Genomic DNA, 19,147 nt, shown 5'->3' with positions numbered 1-19,147 from the left:
CAAGATCATCTCAGCAAATAATATGAAATGATATGCTCAGTTGTAACCATAAAAAAGGCAGAAGTAGTGGTCTGAAAAATGAAATTTAGTCTGCTTTGTCTGCTCTACATGCGATAGGTCGACTTTTAAAATACCACATTAACTCAGGGTCAACACCACTGTCATAAAGGTCAGATAAACCAGCATGCACTTCACACAAAAGAGTCCAGTAACCTGTTGAACACATTTGGAATACCTCAATAGACATAAACTGTTACTTTCTATGGTTGATCATTTGGATACTAGATGTTTCCTGCTTCCCAAGAGTCTGCTTTTATTCTGATAGCTTTAGATTTCCACATGCACCAGATCGTTAATTTGGTTGCAAGATCCTCCAGTAAAGTCCACCTCATTATGAAGATTTTTGGAGCAGACAGACAAACTTTAATCTCCCTTCAGCAGATGAATGTGATAAAACTATCCAAGTGTCAAATTCAGTGAAAGATCACACTGAGGGGGCACCACACATGACAGTCCTGTTCTCCGTCTTCATTTTAGTGTGTTTACAGTTTATTACCCTTGGCCGTCGCTGTAGGGTGTTGTCATCAGTTTGTCGTCCGTCCGTCTGTCCGTATGTGCAAAAACTTTGGCATGGGCTAAAGGCCAAGGGTTTTCAAGTGCAGCCACGTTATGTTCATGTTGTACTTTATATGTGTTTGTGTAGATATTTTTTCTTACACTCGTTGACATGTCTACTTGGTGCCTTTTTCCCTCCAGATTACTGAAACGTTTGTGATTACTTTCTGAGCCTGTGTTTAATAACTGCCACACGGTGAGAATGTTATCGTCTATTTTTTCCAACATGAGAGTTGAAGTGTTGTGCAGCATTACTACAGATGTACCAGTAGATGGCAGGATATACAACTTTATGATCTCCTGTGCATTGGTAGAGTAAAAGAACCCACTGCTTCCAGCCCAGTGGCATTATTATAGTTTATTAAATTTCAATCAAAACTATTTTTACATTCATTTAAATAAACACTTACAAAAAGTAGCTTGAAACCTGGGGTCTGTATGAAATGTGATCGTTCAAGTAGAACATCAAAAACACATATTTCTAACACGTCACAGCCGTAGAGTGCTTCCCTTCCTGCAGACTGCACCCTAAAGGTCTACAAGATAATATCTGAGATTGTTCAACTAAAGACTAAGACTGAATTGTGCATAATATAACAATGCAAAAACATTTCTAATAAATACAAAGAGACTTAAATAGGTAGAATAGTGACATTGAGACATATTCCCTGTAGTCTTTCCTCATGTGTGTCTATGCCCTTTACTGGAGGAGACAGCCTTTGTGGCCTTACTGTAATGATGAAGTGAGGTAGATAAATGGTTTTTATCCTTGTACAAATGAAAAGAAAACGTTCATATAGCAAATACATTTTCGATTAAATAAGTTACGTTGCATTATATTTACCAGAAATACTACCCTAAAAACATTGAGCTGTCACTACTTGTTTACTACTTCTACTCATTTTACTGTACTATGCTACTGTAGTAATAAGTGCATGATCTTTGTGTACCCTGTCTGCGCCTCCTCTGTTCTGTTTACGCAGAGGTAACTTTGGTTTTCTCAGACAAGGGGAAACCAGATTCAGTTGCATTATCGATCTGATCCGGCCCGCTCCTGTCATCTGCTTCAGCCGCTCTGGTTGGCTGCTGCTGCAGAAGGGCTCCCTGAGCGGTAAGAGGTGGGACAGTGGTGGGCTGCACAGCATCTGATTGGCTGAGGGAGCAGGAGCTGCCGAAGCTCTCGCACAGCGCCCCCCAGTGCTGAGTGCACTGCCCCTGCAGCCGCCGGCCGACCCATGAGCGGGCCTCGTCTCCACAGGTCAACAGGAAGTTTATCAGCTCCACATACGGTCTAATACAACAGAAAGGAAAACAACATCTGACTTGGGTTTTTAACAGTTCGAAAAAGACCCGTTGTCTCCTCAGCCATGCCAAAAAGAAAAAACAGTCTTGAACTAAGGCTAGTGTTCAAGTGATAATAAATAAATGAATGGATAAATAAATAAATAAATAATAGTGCTGCTAGTTGAAATAATTTACATTATCTCTAAATCTGGGGAGATCATAATATAATATGATTTGACATCTTTCATTATATTAAAAATAATTTACTTACATGTACAACAGCAAATTCTGACATTTTAAAAATTTAAACCAACCAGCAAAATATATATTAATTTTCTTTTGAATTAATTCTTCTGATCGTTATAGTTTTACACGTAATGGAATATTCTTATATTTTGCTTCTGCTCTATTAAATATTACTTATTTCAATGTTAACCCAATACTGATTTTTACTGAATGCTAACTTTATATTGATAATGTGCTGTTTTAGTAAACTTTAAAGTTAATCCCTGACTCCATAGTTAGAAGTAAAAATAACTGATTATCATCTACCTAATGTGAATAAGCCCCCCCCCCCCCTTTTTTTTTTTTTGTTTTTTTTCTAGTAACTAGTCAACTAGTCAAATTCTTTTCTTTACCTTCATTTTTTTGGACATTTTGGCTGCTCCTAATGAAGTCAAAGGGCTTTAGACAATGTTTTGGTAAAGACTTTTAGGGATAATGTTGAGATTAGATTAGGAAAAGAGTAAGTTACAAAGGAAAGTGATGCACCAGCACCTGTTATATTTCATCATTTCTTATTGTGTTTAGCTGTGACAGCTCAGGTTTAGGTCAGTTTCCGTGAAAGTGAAGGCCAGTCAGTGTAACATCCTTAAATTTATGGAAATCTCACTCACCCTGGTGGGAATAGCAGGTGGAACTGGACCAGGTTTCCCATGGTGTCCATGTGATCTCTTAGTGCGAGGCAGAGCTGGTGTTTGGAGTAACACTCCCTCTGAAGTGAGAACACCATCTCTTTGACCGCAGAGCAGCGACGGCTCACACAGCTGAAGCGCTGCCGCAGTCCCAGCGCCATGCACCGCAAAGCGTCCTTCACAAACGACTTCCCCTGCAGGATGAGGTCACGGTTCTTACAAACTCCCCTTTTCAATCAGAGGCACTAACTCACTGTAATGCTGCTCAGGATCATTGAGATGATGAAAAAAACAAAACTCACACAAAATAAATAATTCCAATCACAGAACATTAATAATTCAATACAGTGTGTAATGTCTGTGACTAGGGGTCCTCAATCTAAACAAAAATTGAAAAAAAAAGTTGAATAATACTGTGAAGAAGAGTGGGTTCAAGGGAGTTCTTCAGTGTCGATAAGTCTTTCTGACACGTCTCAGAAATCATGTTTACAGATACGATAATGGATTAAAGTCTAATTCACATTAAATATAATTATGTGCAGCTTTGAAAACACTCCTCTGTGACAAATTAAAGTCAGTATTTTGTATTTATTTTAGTTAAAGTGGAATACATAAAGTCTTATATGTCATGAATGTGACTTCTGAAGCCATCAGGGTTTTGTTGTGTGCAAAAGAATAAAAAAATCTGGCAAAATACAAATAGATAAGCAACAGACAACCAGTGTCCTCAATAGAAAGTGAGACATTAATAACACGTGATCTTAAAAAAACAACCTAGAAGCAGTATCTCAGAACGGTAGCAAAATGCTACATTGAAGTTTATTATTTATATTAGACTGAATTTCTGCTGAAAATCACTGAAAGTCACATAATTCCTTAGGATTTTTATTCCGATGAAATAGCGAGACGTTACTGAAAGGCAACCAAACAAAATATGGATCATTACATTGAAAAAACTAGATTTCTGTACCTGACTGATATAAGTCAGATAAAATATACATTGTACGCCTAGTTGTGTGTAGAGATTGTATTTTTTTTTAACACTTTCTTCTTATTGTTACTTTTTTAAGAAAATGTCACAGATATGGACATAGATGGGAGACAAAATTAAAAACAAACCTCAAAAGAAAAAGAACATAGTGGATTGCCATGTCTCTACAGTATGCTCCAGTGTTATTATCATGCAGAAATTGTATTTTAAAGCATACATGTTCGATATAGCTTTAACCCATAAAGACCCAGTGGTTATTTTGTGGCAGTTTCTGAATGATTTTTTCTCTAGATTTAATCTTTCTAAAGTGATTAATCACCATTTATTACAATATTATCCTCTGTGTTTTGCATTTTTTTTCAGTCAAAATCAGGTATTTTCCTAGATTTAATTTACTGATCATGTAGATGTTCATAAAAGGTTAGGGTTCTTACATCAAAACAGAGAAAACTGAAGAAAAAGTGACTTTTTCAGTAAAAATCTATCATTAACTGAACATAAACCAAGCATTTCCATCCACTGTCATTGATCCAACTCTATGGGTTTTACTGGTGAATCGATGTTGTAGAAGATGGTGTTTCCACGTTCACTACAGAGCCTCTTAACGTCCAAATGGGTCATATCTGATGACCATGAAAAGATGACAAACTGTATTTTACACCAATTATTTACATGTATTGATAGGATTAGTGGATCACCAGGTATTAAACATTTTACACCAGTACATGATTTTGGGTCTTTATGGGTTAAAAGGCTTCTAGAAACATTGTCTGAATCATGGAAGTGCTGTCAGTATTAGCCTGCAGTGTTGTTTTTAACCACACGATGGCAGCAAACACGAAAACTACAAAAACTGATTCACAGCCCTGATGACTTGCATGAATCACTGAGATTTCTAGATGATCAACTTTGTTTCTGTCTCCTTATTAGACTTCATCTCTCTAGTGTCCTTCTATTCTAGTGAAGGAGACAAGCTGCTCCTATCTGATTTCACTTCCCCTCTCGGCTCAGATACACTACTCATTCTTCACTAATGACAGTAATGACTGAAGGGATTAAATGAAGCTCCATGCACCGTGTTTCTGTGTGTCCTTTCAAAGTGACCAAAGCGGCAGATAACATCCAGCCTTATAACCAGTGTGTCCATGTGTGAGTGAGGCCCACCTGTGAGTCGAAGCGTCCGGCGTTGTGCAGCAGAGTCAGACAGATGTGGTGCAAACCCTGGATTTCACAAGAGTTGTTATTGAAACACTGAAACATCCCACAGCCAACATCCCCTGAACTCACCAAGCAAGACTGAATCTCTGCTGAGAAAGAGAAAAGAAGAGAGAGGAGGGAAAAGGAGAGCGTTAACTTCAGTGAAACCATGGAAACAAGTGTGATTCAATGTGTATTACAATGACAGGTCACATACACCTTATATTTACAGAGAGAGAAGTAAAGAAAAAGGGCCTTTCTAGTTAAAAAGAGTAGCTTTTTATTAACAATATGATGTTCTAGTTTAGGACTATTTTGTTCCTTTTAATTTTTTTTGTCTTTTTTTTTTTTTAAAGTTGAATATGTTTCTCATCTTGCTCAGGCTACATCACATTCATGTACAGCAACACATGAACTTACAAAGTGATCCCTGAGTATTTACAGACTAAATAATGTCAATGAGAAACCAAAGCTAAAGACATCAGAAGGGATGTAACGATTACTGGTATAACGATAAACTGCGGTAAAATTGCCAATGGTTAGTATTACTGTTTAAATTCTAATTATGATGATAACCGTGTTTGATTACCGCACTTTTCCGGAGAAAACGCCTATGTAAAGATATGCTTTTATGTCAAATATTTGAGTATAGTTTTAATTTATTACAATTTTAATTTTATATACCTAATATTTGGAACCGATATTCACTTTTAAAGGCTTTGAAAAGGTTCGTTAAGCATCTGTATGTTATTTATGCAATAAATTCTATACATTTTTCAAATCAGATTTTATATAATTTTTTTGTGTTTTCTGGCCTTTTATGCTGATATAGTAAGTTAAAGTGAAAAAAATAACAGGCAGATGATATAAATGAAGTTTTGCTGGAAAACAAAGACACCAAACATGGGTATAGTAAACATTTGTTTATATAGTATATAAAGGCAAAATCAAAAGTACTTAAAAATGGCCAAAATAGGTTCAGACCCCAAAGGGTTAATATTTGAATGTTTCTGCCAAGAGAAAGTGCATTGTGCCAATTATTTTGTTATTGTTTTTTTTTTTTTTTAAATACAACTTGGTTAAATTATTTCAGTGTGTGTATAAGTACTTTTTGAACATTTTGAGCACAATTTCAACAATACCTCAATAATAATGATAACTGTGATCATTTTGGTCACAATAACCGTGATATGAAATTTTCATATCGTTACATCCCTAGACATCAGCTCTGACTTTACATGAAATTACATGAAATCTGCTCATTTTATTACATTATGGCTGTTAATGATGACATAAACTCATCCAGCACTGACATACTGACCTTTGACCCAAGGAAGCAGATTTTAGATTCTTAAGTTTCTACTAAAAAGCACGTCTTGGTCGCAAGTGTTGACGGAACAATTAGAAAATCAGCTTATTTAAATCTTTTAGTGTTTTCAACCTCTCAGATAGAAAATCCAGTTTTATTGCACCCTGGAGCATCATGTACAAAAACCTTAAAGTTGCTTCATTTTCATCCACAAATGTATATATTTATATATTTTTTATCATCACTCTGGACATTCACACGCCTCCCCTCTGCCTCCAATCAGGTCGGTGCGTTTCCACTGTCTGATATCAAAAACTGAGAGGCTAAAGTTGAGTTTTACCCCAAACCATCCGTCTGCTCGTCTCTGAGCCTTAACAGGACTATTCTGAGACAAAACATTGTATCATGCACCTTAATGACACAGCTGCAACACTGTACATGTATACACAAGAGTTACCCCTTGTAACTTTACATTTTTAAAGATATTTTATTTTAATATGTGCTGGGTGTGAAGTTACTATTTTACTGTTTGCTGCTGGTACAAAAATATGTTTCGCTGTGCATTTGCATGAGACAAATCTTAATCTTATTTGTATTTTCACATTTTGCTTGATTTGAGGCCTTCACATAAGTGTTTTACTAGATAAGGTAAAGGCAGACTGAGTGTGTGCTGGTTTAACTCCCCACTGTGATGTATGTTGAAGGTCTGTGTCAGCGAGTTTAGTAAAGAGGCTGTAAAACAGGGGTGTCAAACTCATTTTAGCTCAGGGGCCACATCCTCCCTATTTTAAGCTGAAGTGGGCCGGACCAGTGAATTAATAACATAATATATCAATAATGCCAACTCCAAACATGTCAATGTGTTTTATAGTGAAAAAGTAAAATTACATCATGGAAACGTTTACATCTATAAACTGTCCTTTTAAAAATGTGAATAACATGAACAACCATGAAAAAAATGAAATTTATTAAGAAGAATAAGTGCAATTTTAACAATATTTTGCCTCTGCTTATGATTTGTAAAAGTGCATTTCAACTTACAGATCATGATGGAAATTTCTGCAAATTTACAAAATATTTTAGCAACTGGCAGAATATTAGTAAAATTGCACTTACTTCTCTTAACATATTACTAGTTTTTCATATTTTTTGTGAAAGGCTAGTTTGTAAATTTACACATTTTCATGTAATTTCACTTTTTCACACTAAAACAGAGGAAAAATTTGGAATTGTCATTATTTGTAGGTTTTTATGAGTGTATTTTACTGATCTGACCCACTTGAGACTAAAGTAGGGCTTTTTATGGCCCCTAAAGTAAAACGACTGACTGTTAATATCTTTAGCATGGGTGTCAAACTCATTTTAGTTCAGGGGCCACATTCAGCTAAATTTGATCTGCAGTGGGCCGGACCAGTAAAAAAATAACAATATATAAATAATGACAACTCCAAATTTTTGTCTTTGTTTTAGGGTAAAGAAAATAACCATTAAATTATGAAAATACTTACTTTTATAAACTATCCAAACAAAAAAGATGTGAATAACCTGAATAAACTGAAATTTCTTGAGAAAAATAAGTGCAGTTTTAACAATATTCTGCCTCCACTTATCATTTCTACAAGCGCATAACGGATCGAATCTACAAAGACACTAAACACTGAGTAACAGGCAGAAAATAGTTCAAATTGTGCTTAATTTTCTTTAGACATTTCAGGTTGTTCTTATTTGTTCAGGTTATTCACATTTTATTGTTACAGGATAGTTTGTAAATGTAAATATTTTCATAATTTAATGTTATTTTTTGCACTAAAACAAAGAAACAAACGTGAAGTTGTTAATTCAAGATTTTTTGCTAAATTTAAGATTTAGTTTTTTTACTTAATTGGAGATTTTTTTTTTTTTTTTGCTTAATTCAACATTTTTTCCTTAATTCAAGCTAATTTTTTTTTTTTTTTCCTCAATTCAATTCAAGACTGTGGAATTTTTGACTTTGCAAATTCATCCTACAGGCTGGATTGGACCCTTTGGCGGGCCGCATTTGGCCCCCGGGCCACATGTTTGACACCCCTGCACTAAACACTGAGTAACAGGTAGAAAATAGTTAAAATTGTGCTTAATTTTCTTTAGACATTTCAGGTTGTTATATTTGTTCAGGTTTTTCACATTTTATTGTTATAGGATAGTTTGTAAATGTAAATATTGTCATAATTTAAAGTTATTTTTTGCAGTAAAACAAAAACAAATTTGAAGTGGTTAATTCAAGATTTTTTTGCTTAATTCAAGACTTTTTGCTAAATTTAAGATTTAGTTTTTTTTTTTTTTTTTTTTTTTTTTTTTTACTTAATTGGAGATTTTTATTTTTCTTTTTTTCTTTTTGCTTAATTCAACATTTTTTCCTTAATTCAAGCTGCTTTTTTTTTTTTTTTTTTCTTTTTTTTTTTTCTCGGCTTAATTCAATTCAAGACAGTGGAATCTTTGACTTTGCAAATTCATCCTACGGGCCGGACTGGATCCTTTGGTGGGCCGCATTTGGTCCCCGGGCCGCATGTTTGCCACCTGTGCTGTAAAAGTCCCAGTTTGTGGTACTGATAAGGCTGAGGGGCTGATAGTTTGTATGATGTTGATTCTGAACCAGCATGTCTTTGCTGCTGGTCCTGGTTCTGGTTCTGGTTCTGGTCCTGGTCCTGGTTCTGGTCCTGTCCTAGTCCTGGTGCTGGTGCTCGGTGGTGCAGGTCCCAGGTCAGATCCGGGCCGGAGGTGCTGTCATGCACCTCCCTGCTGGTACGGGGGGAATGTGCTTGGACCAGATCGAGGCTCCGGAGCTGCGCATTGAATTACAAACAAACAGCAGCAGAGCGCAGCGGCCCGGCACGACCCGGCACGGTTACGGACAGGCCGCGTACGCTTCCACTGAGCCTGCAACAGGCCATCATTTAAAGTCATAGTCTTCGAGGAGTGCAAACTATCCAGGGAAACATTATCTTTACGATGTAGTGGACAGCCAACGTAAACGAGATAAAAATAAGACCTGAAGGTGTCGCGAGGTCACTTACGCACTGCGCACGAGGGAAGAGAAAGACGCACGAGCACGCCGTGGGATACACATGAGCAGATTGTTCTAAAACTGAACAGTTCTCATCCAGACTGTTATTATTCCTGGGAGGGGGGGGGGGGGCATCCAAAAGCCCCAGTGTTCCACCACAAACACACTTTCCAGTCTCAGCAGCAGTAGAGGAAACAGACAGAAGCGCTCTGCTTTCAAAAGAAGTCCAGTTCAAGCACACTGATGCATCACAGAGTGAAAGAAATGTGTAAAAACAGCCGAAAAGAAACTTTAAAGATGGAAAATGTTTTTGGTCGCAATAAAATGAAACAGAGTAAAGAGTTTGACTCAGTGCGCGCAGAGTTTTACACAGAGCGCAAAAGATTGACACTAGAAGGCGCTTGTTTATTATTTTAACCCATTATAGCTGATTCTTTTTTTTTTTTTTTTTTTAAATGCTGTAGTTAATGTCCTTTTAGCCTAGAGGTTCTCTGGTTCCTCCTATTATTAATATTATTATAAGGAACCTGAGACAAATCCAAAGCCTCTGTGTTAAAATCCTAAACAGCAGGTGGTCTCAGTACCTGCCCCTGGGACTCACCTGTGCTCTGCAGAGTCAGTCTCCTCTTGGCCAGGTTCACTTGTTTCTCGTGGAAGTCCTGCGGGTCCATGGTCAGCACCTGTTGACAGGCCAGCAGCAGAGAAAAGCCAAACACCACAGCGGACCCGGTCCCCCTCATGCCTGCAGGACTCAGACCTGTTTGCCTGTTTGTTGCGCTTTCCTGATTTGTTTGTTTAATTATGCGCCGGATTCAGCGGCAGGAGTGTAGACTTGCGGAGGAGTTCCCGGTGTATGAGCACGGCATGAAGTCTGAAATATATAAAGCTGTTCTCGGCTGCGCGTTCACGACGGTCTGAGTGATGGGAGCTGGTGCGTCCACCAATCAGAGCGCAGCCCCGTGGACGCGCACTACTGTGAAGAGTTTATCACTGATGGGAAAGAAAGAGTGGACTTTCAGCAAGGGGGGGGGGGGGAGTTAATGTGTTTAATTTGTCTAACACAGGGGTGTCAAACTCATGTTAGTTCAAGGGCCACATTCAACTAAATTTGATCTGAAGTGGGCCGAACCAGTAAAATAAAAACATAATATATAAATAATGTCAACTCCAACATTTTTTCTATGTATTAGAATGAGTAATTTTAAACAATGAAAAAGTTTACATCTACAAACTATCCTTTCAAACAATGTGAATAACATGAACAAACTCAAAAAAATAAGTGTAATTTTAACAATATTATTAATACTTCAGTTGATCATTTTCACGTGTTCATTATAATTTACAGATCACAGCGGGTCTACAAATACACAAAATATTTAATATCAGGCGGAATATTATTAAAATTGTACTTACTTATAAAACATTTCAGGTTGTTCATATTTGTTCAGGTTATTCACATTTTTTGTGAAATTATGCTTTGTTTTAGTGTAACTACATAAAAAATATTTACATTTACAAAGAAAGAAATTTGGAGTTGTGAGTATTTATAGATTATTATGATAGTATTTTACTGGTCCTGCCCACTTGAGATTGAATTGGTCTGAATGTGGAACCTGAACTAAAAGGACTGTTAATATCGTCAGTGTAATTTTTGCATTTCACAAATTCATCCCAAGGGCCAGACTGGACCCTTTGGTGGGCCGGATTTGGCCCCCGGGCTGCATGTTTGACACCTGTGGTCTAATATTTGATTCAAGTTTGTCATTTAATTGAAGAACAGAGAAAAAAAAATGATGGTAAATGAGGCAGAAAGATTCAGACACCAGGCATAAAGGATGAAAAAAAAAAGTTCTTTGCTGATGTCCCTCCTCTGGAGCTGACGGGGGTAAATGAAGGTCAGCCACTCAAGACATCCACACTTAATTAAGTCAGCACCAGTGGGTGTGTGTTTGAGGGTTAGCAGCTGCTTTCTTGGCAGGGAGACGTGCAGTCAGAAACGTATGTGACGCATCCATGAGGAGAGAGGAGCGCTTTGTGAGGAGGGTCAGGCTTTACAAATGGACTCACTGCTAATCTCCCCAACACATTTCTGTCCGCATCATGACGACATGTTTACCTCACATGTTTTCTACATGCATGTACATTCAATTTTGTAAGCACAATATCCTCTGAATGACCCCATGTGGGCCATCAGTTACGTTTTCACTCCAAACTAAACACATGCGGCTCAGTGTGAGTTACTTTTTAACACATGTAACTCTTGTCGTGTTGCCAAAACGTACATTTTAATGCAGTGCAAACCTTTTAAGGATTCCTCAAAGGTCAAAATACAATGAAAATATTTTGTAACTTCTTTCTTGACCCGTTTTTGACATGTTGCTGCTGTAAAAAGTGACAGGTTTGAGGGACAAAAGGTGCAAAAATAACATTTTTTTTCCGGTATACTCTTGTACATGTTCTATATTTGAGACAGCTGATCAAATTTGATTGATTGTGGTTGTTGTGTTTTATGTCTTGGACAACAATTTCCATGAATGAGTGGTGTAAAACCTAAAAATACACTCTTCTGCTCTCTGAAACATTCATTAAAGATGAAAAATACATTTATTCATGTCAGAGGGAGTATTTTTAATTGGTCAGTGGTCCAAAGATTGGTACCAATTCTAGTTTGGAGAGGATTCCTGGGCCAGTTCATAACTTCATTGGACCTTTCATTGATCATATAGGGCAGGAGTGTCAAACTGATTTTAGTTCAGGGGCCACATTCAGCTAAATTTGATCTGCAGTGGACCGGACCAGTAAAAAAATAACATAATAATATATAGATAATGACAACTCCAAATTTTTTTCTTTGTTTTAGTGTAAAGAAAAAAACAAACTAAATTATGAAAATACTTACTTTTATAAACTATCCAAACAAAAAAGATGTGAATAACCTGAAAAAACTGAAATTTCCTGGAGAAAAATAAGTGCTATGTTAACAATATTCTGCCTCAACTTATCATTTCTACAAGTGCATTGTGGATCAAATCTACAAAGACACTAAACACTGAGTAACAGGCAGAAAATAGTACAAATTGTGCTTAATTTTCTTTAGACATTTCAGGTTGTTCATATTTGTTCAGGTTATTCACATTTTATTGTTATAGGATAGTTTGTAAATGTAAATATTTTCATAGTTTAATGTTATTTTTTGCACTAAAACAAAGAAACACATTTGAAGTTGTTAATTCAAGATTTTTTGCTTAATTCAAGATTTTTTTTGCTAAATGTAAGATTTTGGTTTTTTACTCAATTGAAGATTTTTTTTTTTTTTTTGCTTAATTCAAAATTTTTTCCTTAATTCAAGCAATTTTTTTTTTTTTTTTTTTGCTTAATTCAATTCAAGACTGTGGAATTTTTCACTTTGCAAAAACATCCCAAGGGCCGGACTGGACCCTTTGGCGGGCCGCATTTGGCCCCCGGGCCGCATGTTTGACCCCCTGATATAGGGACAGTATGTAAGGTTTAAGTGATGAAGCCTATCTGTCATGGATGTTAGTTACTGATTATTTTTTTAAGGCTTTGTCAATGTGCGCTGGCTCATGTTTTTGATTCAATGAGTGTCCTGAAACTTTTGGTGCTGATCTCATATGGGTTTACATACACTTTCACTTGGATGACCACATTGCAACTCATAATTTACAGTTCCACAGATTTATGACATTCAATTTACATATAAAATATCTATTTAGATTTGATGCAAAGTCCTCTGTTTGAGCTGCCAGGCATCCTCTATAAGTCTTGCCAAAATAAAAGTCTCTACAAAAAAAAAACACAAAAAAAAACAACACAACATATATCAGCACAAACAAAGTCTTCACAAGTCTAAGTTACCACAATTAACCCATAAAGACCCAAACAACCACCGGTGACCAAAACCATCCACTGATCTTAAATGGTTAATACCTGTTGATCCATTTATCCTAGTAATGCATGTACATAATTCACCTACAATGTAATTTGTTGTTTTTTCACGGTCATCAGATATGACCCATTTGGACGTTCAGAGGCTCTGTGGTTACCGTGGAAACACTGTCATCTTCTACAACATTGATTCACCAGTAAAACCCATTTAGTTTGATTACTGACAGTGGATGGACACACTGGGTTTAGGTTCAGATAATGATATCTTATTTTATGGAAAACATCACTTTTTCTTCAGTTTTCTCCGTTTTTGATATAAGAACCCTGGGCTTTTATGAACATCTACATGATCAGTAAATTAAATACAGGAAAATACCTGATTTTGACTGAAAAAAATGCAAAATACAGAGGATAATATTATAATAAATAGTCATAAATCTCTTAAGAAAGGTTAAAAACTAGGTTTTTATGGTATAGTATATATGCACTGGATTCAGTGTTTTCACATCCTTTAGTAAAAGTACCAACTGTGGGAAATATTCCATTACAGTAAAAGTTCTGCATCAAGACAGTTCAATGAAAGTACTATCAGATAAATGTATGTTAAGTATGAACAGTTAATGTAAAAGCAGCCACTGTGCAGTAAAATGGACCCTGACCATATTTTACTGTTTAAATACAGTATGATATTGTTGGATTCATAATACATCTGAATTCTTTGTTGTATTTTACTGCTGTAGGTGTTTAATGTTGAGTTCATTGAAACCATTTCATATAGTGGTGAAATGTACAGCAGTGGATTATATTCTGTAAAATCATCGTATTTGTGTCATGGCTGTCCTGTGAGAAGCATATATCTCTTAAAAATTCAGCTTTTCATGAGCTCAGAGAAACAGGCCTGCTTTCCGCTTTGTGACAATGTATTTTTCAATGAATCCTTTAGGGCTTTTAAAGAGTGTTTCAGCTTAAGGAGGAGAATTCCCCCAACCTCTCCATCCTTCATTGTATGACAAACATCCAAAATCAACATATTTGATATATGTGGTTTTCACAGGACAGGAATGATAAAAACTGTAACCTGAATTCAACTAAAGCTGTCAGACAAATGCAGGGAAGAAAAAGTACAATATTAACTTCTGTTATATAGTGGAGTAGAAGTTGCATAAAATGTATATACCCAGTTGCATACATGGATGGATGTTAGCTTTTGTGTGTGTTTTCTTTTCAGTTTTTCCAGGGATTTCTGTTCACATTAAGCTCCAACATGGATTTATATGACCTTTACTCTAATGTAACATTAATGCAACACATTGGAGGATCCTGAACTACATTACTAGTTCAAATACCACATGTTTTTCAAGCTTAATCTGCCTCAAAGACAAAAAAAAAATCAGATTTATGTTTTGTCTTTTTTTTGATGATATAAATATTAAACTGATGTAAATCACAAGTAAAATCACATGTTGTAATGAAACACAGGAGATTTACTGTGTCTCTAGGGGCAAAATGCAAAATATTTGAGTTTATGAGTCCAAGGCAAGTAGTCTTTCTTCATGATATGTTCAAAGCTTGCAGCTCACTTGTTATGGTTGTATGTTTTGACTCATAACGTCCATGACCTGTGACCCTCGACCTCCACAGAGGGACAGGACATAGTCATGTGACACTGCAACATCGGCATCTCCAAACAAGCCAAACAAATATATCATACCTCTCACGTCACAATTTCCTGCCTCCCCGGGTTTCTTTTTCCTGCATCTAAGACAACTTCAGGAAATGTGGTTGAGGTGTGTGTGTGTTCCTGCAGGGGCCCAGAAAGGGAAGCCTCCCTCGTCCAAAGGTTTGGATGTTTGTTGTACTTTCCCGCTCATTCTATGTCTTATCCTGCTTCAAAACAACATCCCATGGCTTCCCTAACGCAACCTCTGATGACCACCCACACAATGACCCTTCCCCCCGACACAGAACACACACACACACACACACTCACATGCCCAAAATGGCACATTAACACACAGACACCACTGCACAAACAGCAGGCTGGCCCCTCTTGTACTCACTGTCCCCCACAGGACCCTGTTGTAGTAAACAACATTCTAGATGAAGCCTCTCGCTGCATGTGTCCTTATAGATTAAAACCACAAGTATGTGTTTTGTCATAACAGATCTATATGGAGGCATCTCCATAAACCTTTAAGTTTAGTGATCTGCTGCTTGTTTTATCCTTATGTGTTCAGATCTTGGAGAGCAAGAAAGAAAAGGTCACTACTGGTGAATGTTTTGCATGTTTTAAACTTCAGACAGATCATTGTCATATGTTAAAGTTTGCAAACATCCAAGATTTTTAGAAAAAGAAGAATTCATGGAAACATCTGTGGTTTATCTTCCCCCCCCCCCCACACACACACACACACAGCCTTTATAATGTGTAATTTAATGGAAATGCAGGATGCAAAATATCTGCATTAAAATAATAGAATGAAACAAAGTACGAGTTGTTTTCAGCCTCTGTGCCTGATTTTCATTCATTAGTCAAATAAATGGCGTGCAGTAGTACGCTGCATGGACGCAGTCGGTGCAGTTCCTGTGTGTCTGAAACACTTACTGACAAGAGCATGACCGCTGGCTTTCATCCAGTGCAAATACAAATGTATACAAAAAACATAAACATTCACACACAGACAAAGAGCAGGAGCTTGAGAGTAACACTCTGACACACATTAGCGCAATCATGTGGCCCAGACTCCTGCCAAAAAACAAGTAACTAAATCAATACATGTTACGCAACCTCTGAACACTCACAAATGCTTCAAGGCTTTGCTTTTTTTATACCATAAAAGGATTTTTGGGAGTTAACTTGAGATAACTTAAAAAGAGGGAGAACTGAGCAACCAAACTTACAATTATGTTTACTTTCAATTCATGTCTAGTTAATATCTTAAAACATTTAGTTCCTTCAAAACATGAAAATTAAGTCAAACTATTCTATGGATTTGGATAATGACACATATTGGCTTATTTTCCAGGTTTTAATCACCAAAATGTAAAAAAAATTCCAATTTACTAAAATGCGAGGTGAAGGAAATACGCACTGTCAGATTCATCGTGGGATTAGCATTTTTACAAATACAATGAATCATTCAGTCTCTATATGTTTTTTCAAAACTGTTACATGTCTCCAAAAGGTTAATGGCACAGTGAATGTTGTATTTAAGGTGAACATGCCCATATAGTTAGACTCCCTGTTGTATGTTCTTCATTAGACACTAGGGACGACTACTCCACCTAGTGGCTCTGTTTTAGTGAACACATAGTAGCTTCAATCACCTGTTCTCATAATCTTTACCAATACATTTCCACAGATCTGATAAATATGCATGCATCTTCAGTCATCATGTTCATAAACTGTAAATGGACAGAATATGTAAAAAAAAAAAACAAAAAAAACAACGGAGCGAGACATGGTTTCAACTGTGTTTAGTAAAGAAGAAATAATTCACCATCAGTACTACAAACAGTCAAATACAAGAACCAAAAGAACATGAGTGATCTAGAGACAGACCAAAATACAAAAACAAAAATGAAAGCAGATGGTGAATGCTCTAAACCTCTTGACTCGAAACTAACCAGTGGCAATTTGTATGAGTGTTGGTTGACTTTAGTTGGCCAATATGCTGAAAAATGAAAAAAAAAAAAAAAAAAAAAAAAAAAAAAAAATGTGAGCAGGCCTAGTGAAATGTGCATACACACAAAAAGCATAAAAAATAATCCATTTTTAAAGGCTTGTCTTTGCGATGCTGTCCACCTAAACACACTGTCCAATGTCTCCTGGTTGCAGTGATGTGACCTCCAATGGGTCCGATCTCATGCCAACCACTTTGAAAGCACAAACATCCCAGAAACTCAGCGCTGTGGAGCATCAACTAGAAACCTTGTCTTCCTTTTCCTTTCAAAGGCAGAACCTCTGAACCACATGTTTAAACTGGCAAACCAGGATTTGTTCCTGCAGAGAGAAAAGAGAAATTTCTGTAATTTTATTTTGGAGATTAAGGGCACGAGTGTGACTTGCTGAACAGAGTTGAACAAACTATTCCTATTCTCAATTTATGCTTAGTTTCTATTGCTTTGTACCATTTATTTAAGAGCAACCTTGACGCCAAGTGTTTTTCAGTGTTTTTACAGCTAACAACAACAGGTCAAGTAAGAGTATGCTTAATCATTTGACGGAGATACATAGTTTACATAGAAATGTTGTTACTACAGACTATTAATTTAATGCTCAGACTGAACAAGAAATGAAATAACAGACCTTTATCAGTCCTCAGGGGGTTTTAGGTCCAGCAGCAGTAGCAGCAGCAGCAGCAACAGCAGGGGTTTCTGTTGGTTCTGTCTGTTCAGAAGGTGCAGTATTGGAAATGGATGCATTCTCTTCTTTCCTTTCTCCAGACAGAAAATCATGGATGGCTGTTTCTATATGTGGCCTGAATGTGTGGTTCATTTTAGGATCCACGACCTGAGTGATAATCCTGTCCACGCCAGACTCCAGCATGCCAGACCTGAAAGCACAGTAAAAAACAAAAAAACAAAAACAAAACAGCATCACCTAAAGAAGCAGAAAGACGACAAGATGTCTTCAACAAAAATAAAAACTATTGCCCAAAATTTTGTTATTTATCCTGTTAAGTGTCAAGATGTCTGTAAATTTCAGTTAAGCGTTAATAAACTATCCAACTTTTTTTGTTTTTTTTTTAATTAATTTTGAACAAATTTCACCTGAAAAAATGGTATCACGACCAGATACAACCTGTACCAGAAAGACCTTGGTGTACACCTGACTGGCAGATTATAATGGGGTCAGATTATTGATGTTTAATATGTCACATGTAAGTCCAAATAAATAATAAAAAACATTATAGAGTTTATCAAGTGACTAAACCTTACCAGCAACAAGATGATGCATAACTATTTAATTTGTAAAAGAATATGATAAGAATACAACATGAGGATTAAGAATATGGGGATTTTACATATAAAATCAAATCCAAAAAATTAACAAATATTTTACTTTACTTCCAAAACTTTATTGGAGGTAGCATGGAACTACTATACTACTACTAGACACCAATACACTGAGTTGAAACCACTCAGTTCATGTGTCAACTTTATTCAACATTTAGCCCACTAACGTATAAAGTAGCCATATCAATGATTATTGTACGGTAACACGTACTGGACCACACTCTGCCTCAGTCCGTTCCTCATCTGGTTCTTGTTGATGGTCGGGGTCCACTCCTGTGTGCTCAGGTGGGACGAGACAAAGTTGTCCACTTTCTGTCGCAGGTTCTGGTAGGCGGGCTGCAGCACATTGGTGACAAGAGGGTGAAACAGAGCTATGGATGCCACAAGTAACTCAAGACTATTTTAACAGCAGTTTAATTAACATGCTAAACCAAACTGGAGTCATCACTAGCAAATAAAATCTTTGCCTGCGGTTTCCTAACATCCAACATGCTAGCTAACTGTAAACAGCTCGTACCTTAGTATCAACATCTGCCAAACAGTCACGACGAAACTCGTCAAATAGCCCTCGGTTTTTCAAATGCTCCACGATCATAGCGATCAGTTGCGGGTCTCCCGGAGGAAGGTTGGCAGGGTTGACTGTGCCGTTACCCTCCGCCATACCGCCCCAAAATAAAGAAAGTCTTCTCCCTGTTAGCTACATTGAAGGATCGATATTAAGCTATGGGCGCTTGTTTACCTGTAATGCGTGCGATTAATATGTGTATCTCGGCCAAACTGCAAACGAGCTCGTCATAAGCATTATTGTTAGTCTCAGTTGACACGGTAGAAGCCGTATTACAAATGCAGCGCTTCTTTTCTGGTTGTCA

General features: G+C 36.8%; 1 protein-coding gene across 1 annotated transcript; it reads right to left on the bottom strand.

Moving 5' to 3' along the window:
• Window positions 1-358: 358 nt before the first annotated feature.
• LOC115432605 (uncharacterized) lies at window positions 359-19,108 on the bottom strand. Its single transcript, XM_030153512.1, has 7 exons — window positions 18,796-19,108; window positions 18,490-18,614; window positions 17,584-17,815; window positions 9,955-10,165; window positions 4,969-5,111; window positions 2,796-3,007; window positions 359-1,906 (listed from the first exon to the last, which is right to left on the bottom strand). The coding sequence occupies exons 1-7, from the start codon at window positions 18,937-18,939 to the stop codon at window positions 1,591-1,593; spliced, it is 1,383 nt and encodes a 460-aa protein (XP_030009372.1). The 5' UTR covers window positions 18,940-19,108; the 3' UTR covers window positions 359-1,590.
• Between the last annotated feature and the right edge of the window lie 39 nt (window positions 19,109-19,147).

This window comes from Sphaeramia orbicularis, chromosome 14 (assembly GCF_902148855.1).
Source record: "Sphaeramia orbicularis chromosome 14, fSphaOr1.1, whole genome shotgun sequence".
NCBI lineage: Eukaryota > Metazoa > Chordata > Actinopteri > Kurtiformes > Apogonidae > Sphaeramia > Sphaeramia orbicularis.
This window is presented reverse-complemented; position numbering and strand designations above follow the sequence as displayed.

What these genes read in the sequence shown, in the direction of transcription:
- LOC115432605 (XM_030153512.1), bottom strand. Translation starts at nt 18,939, where the DNA reads ATGGCGGAGGGTAACGGCACAGTCAACCCTGCCAACCTTCCTCCGGGA. An exon ending in TGGCAGATGTTGATACTAAG is followed by an intron (nt 18,615 to 18,795) that starts GTACGAGCTGTT and finishes AATGTGCTGCAG; the next exon opens with CCCGCCTACCAGAACCTGCG. An exon ending in ACTGACTCTGCAGAGCACAG is followed by an intron (nt 5,112 to 9,954) that starts GTGAGTCCCAGG and finishes TCTCTTTCTCAG; the next exon opens with CAGAGATTCAGTCTTGCTTG.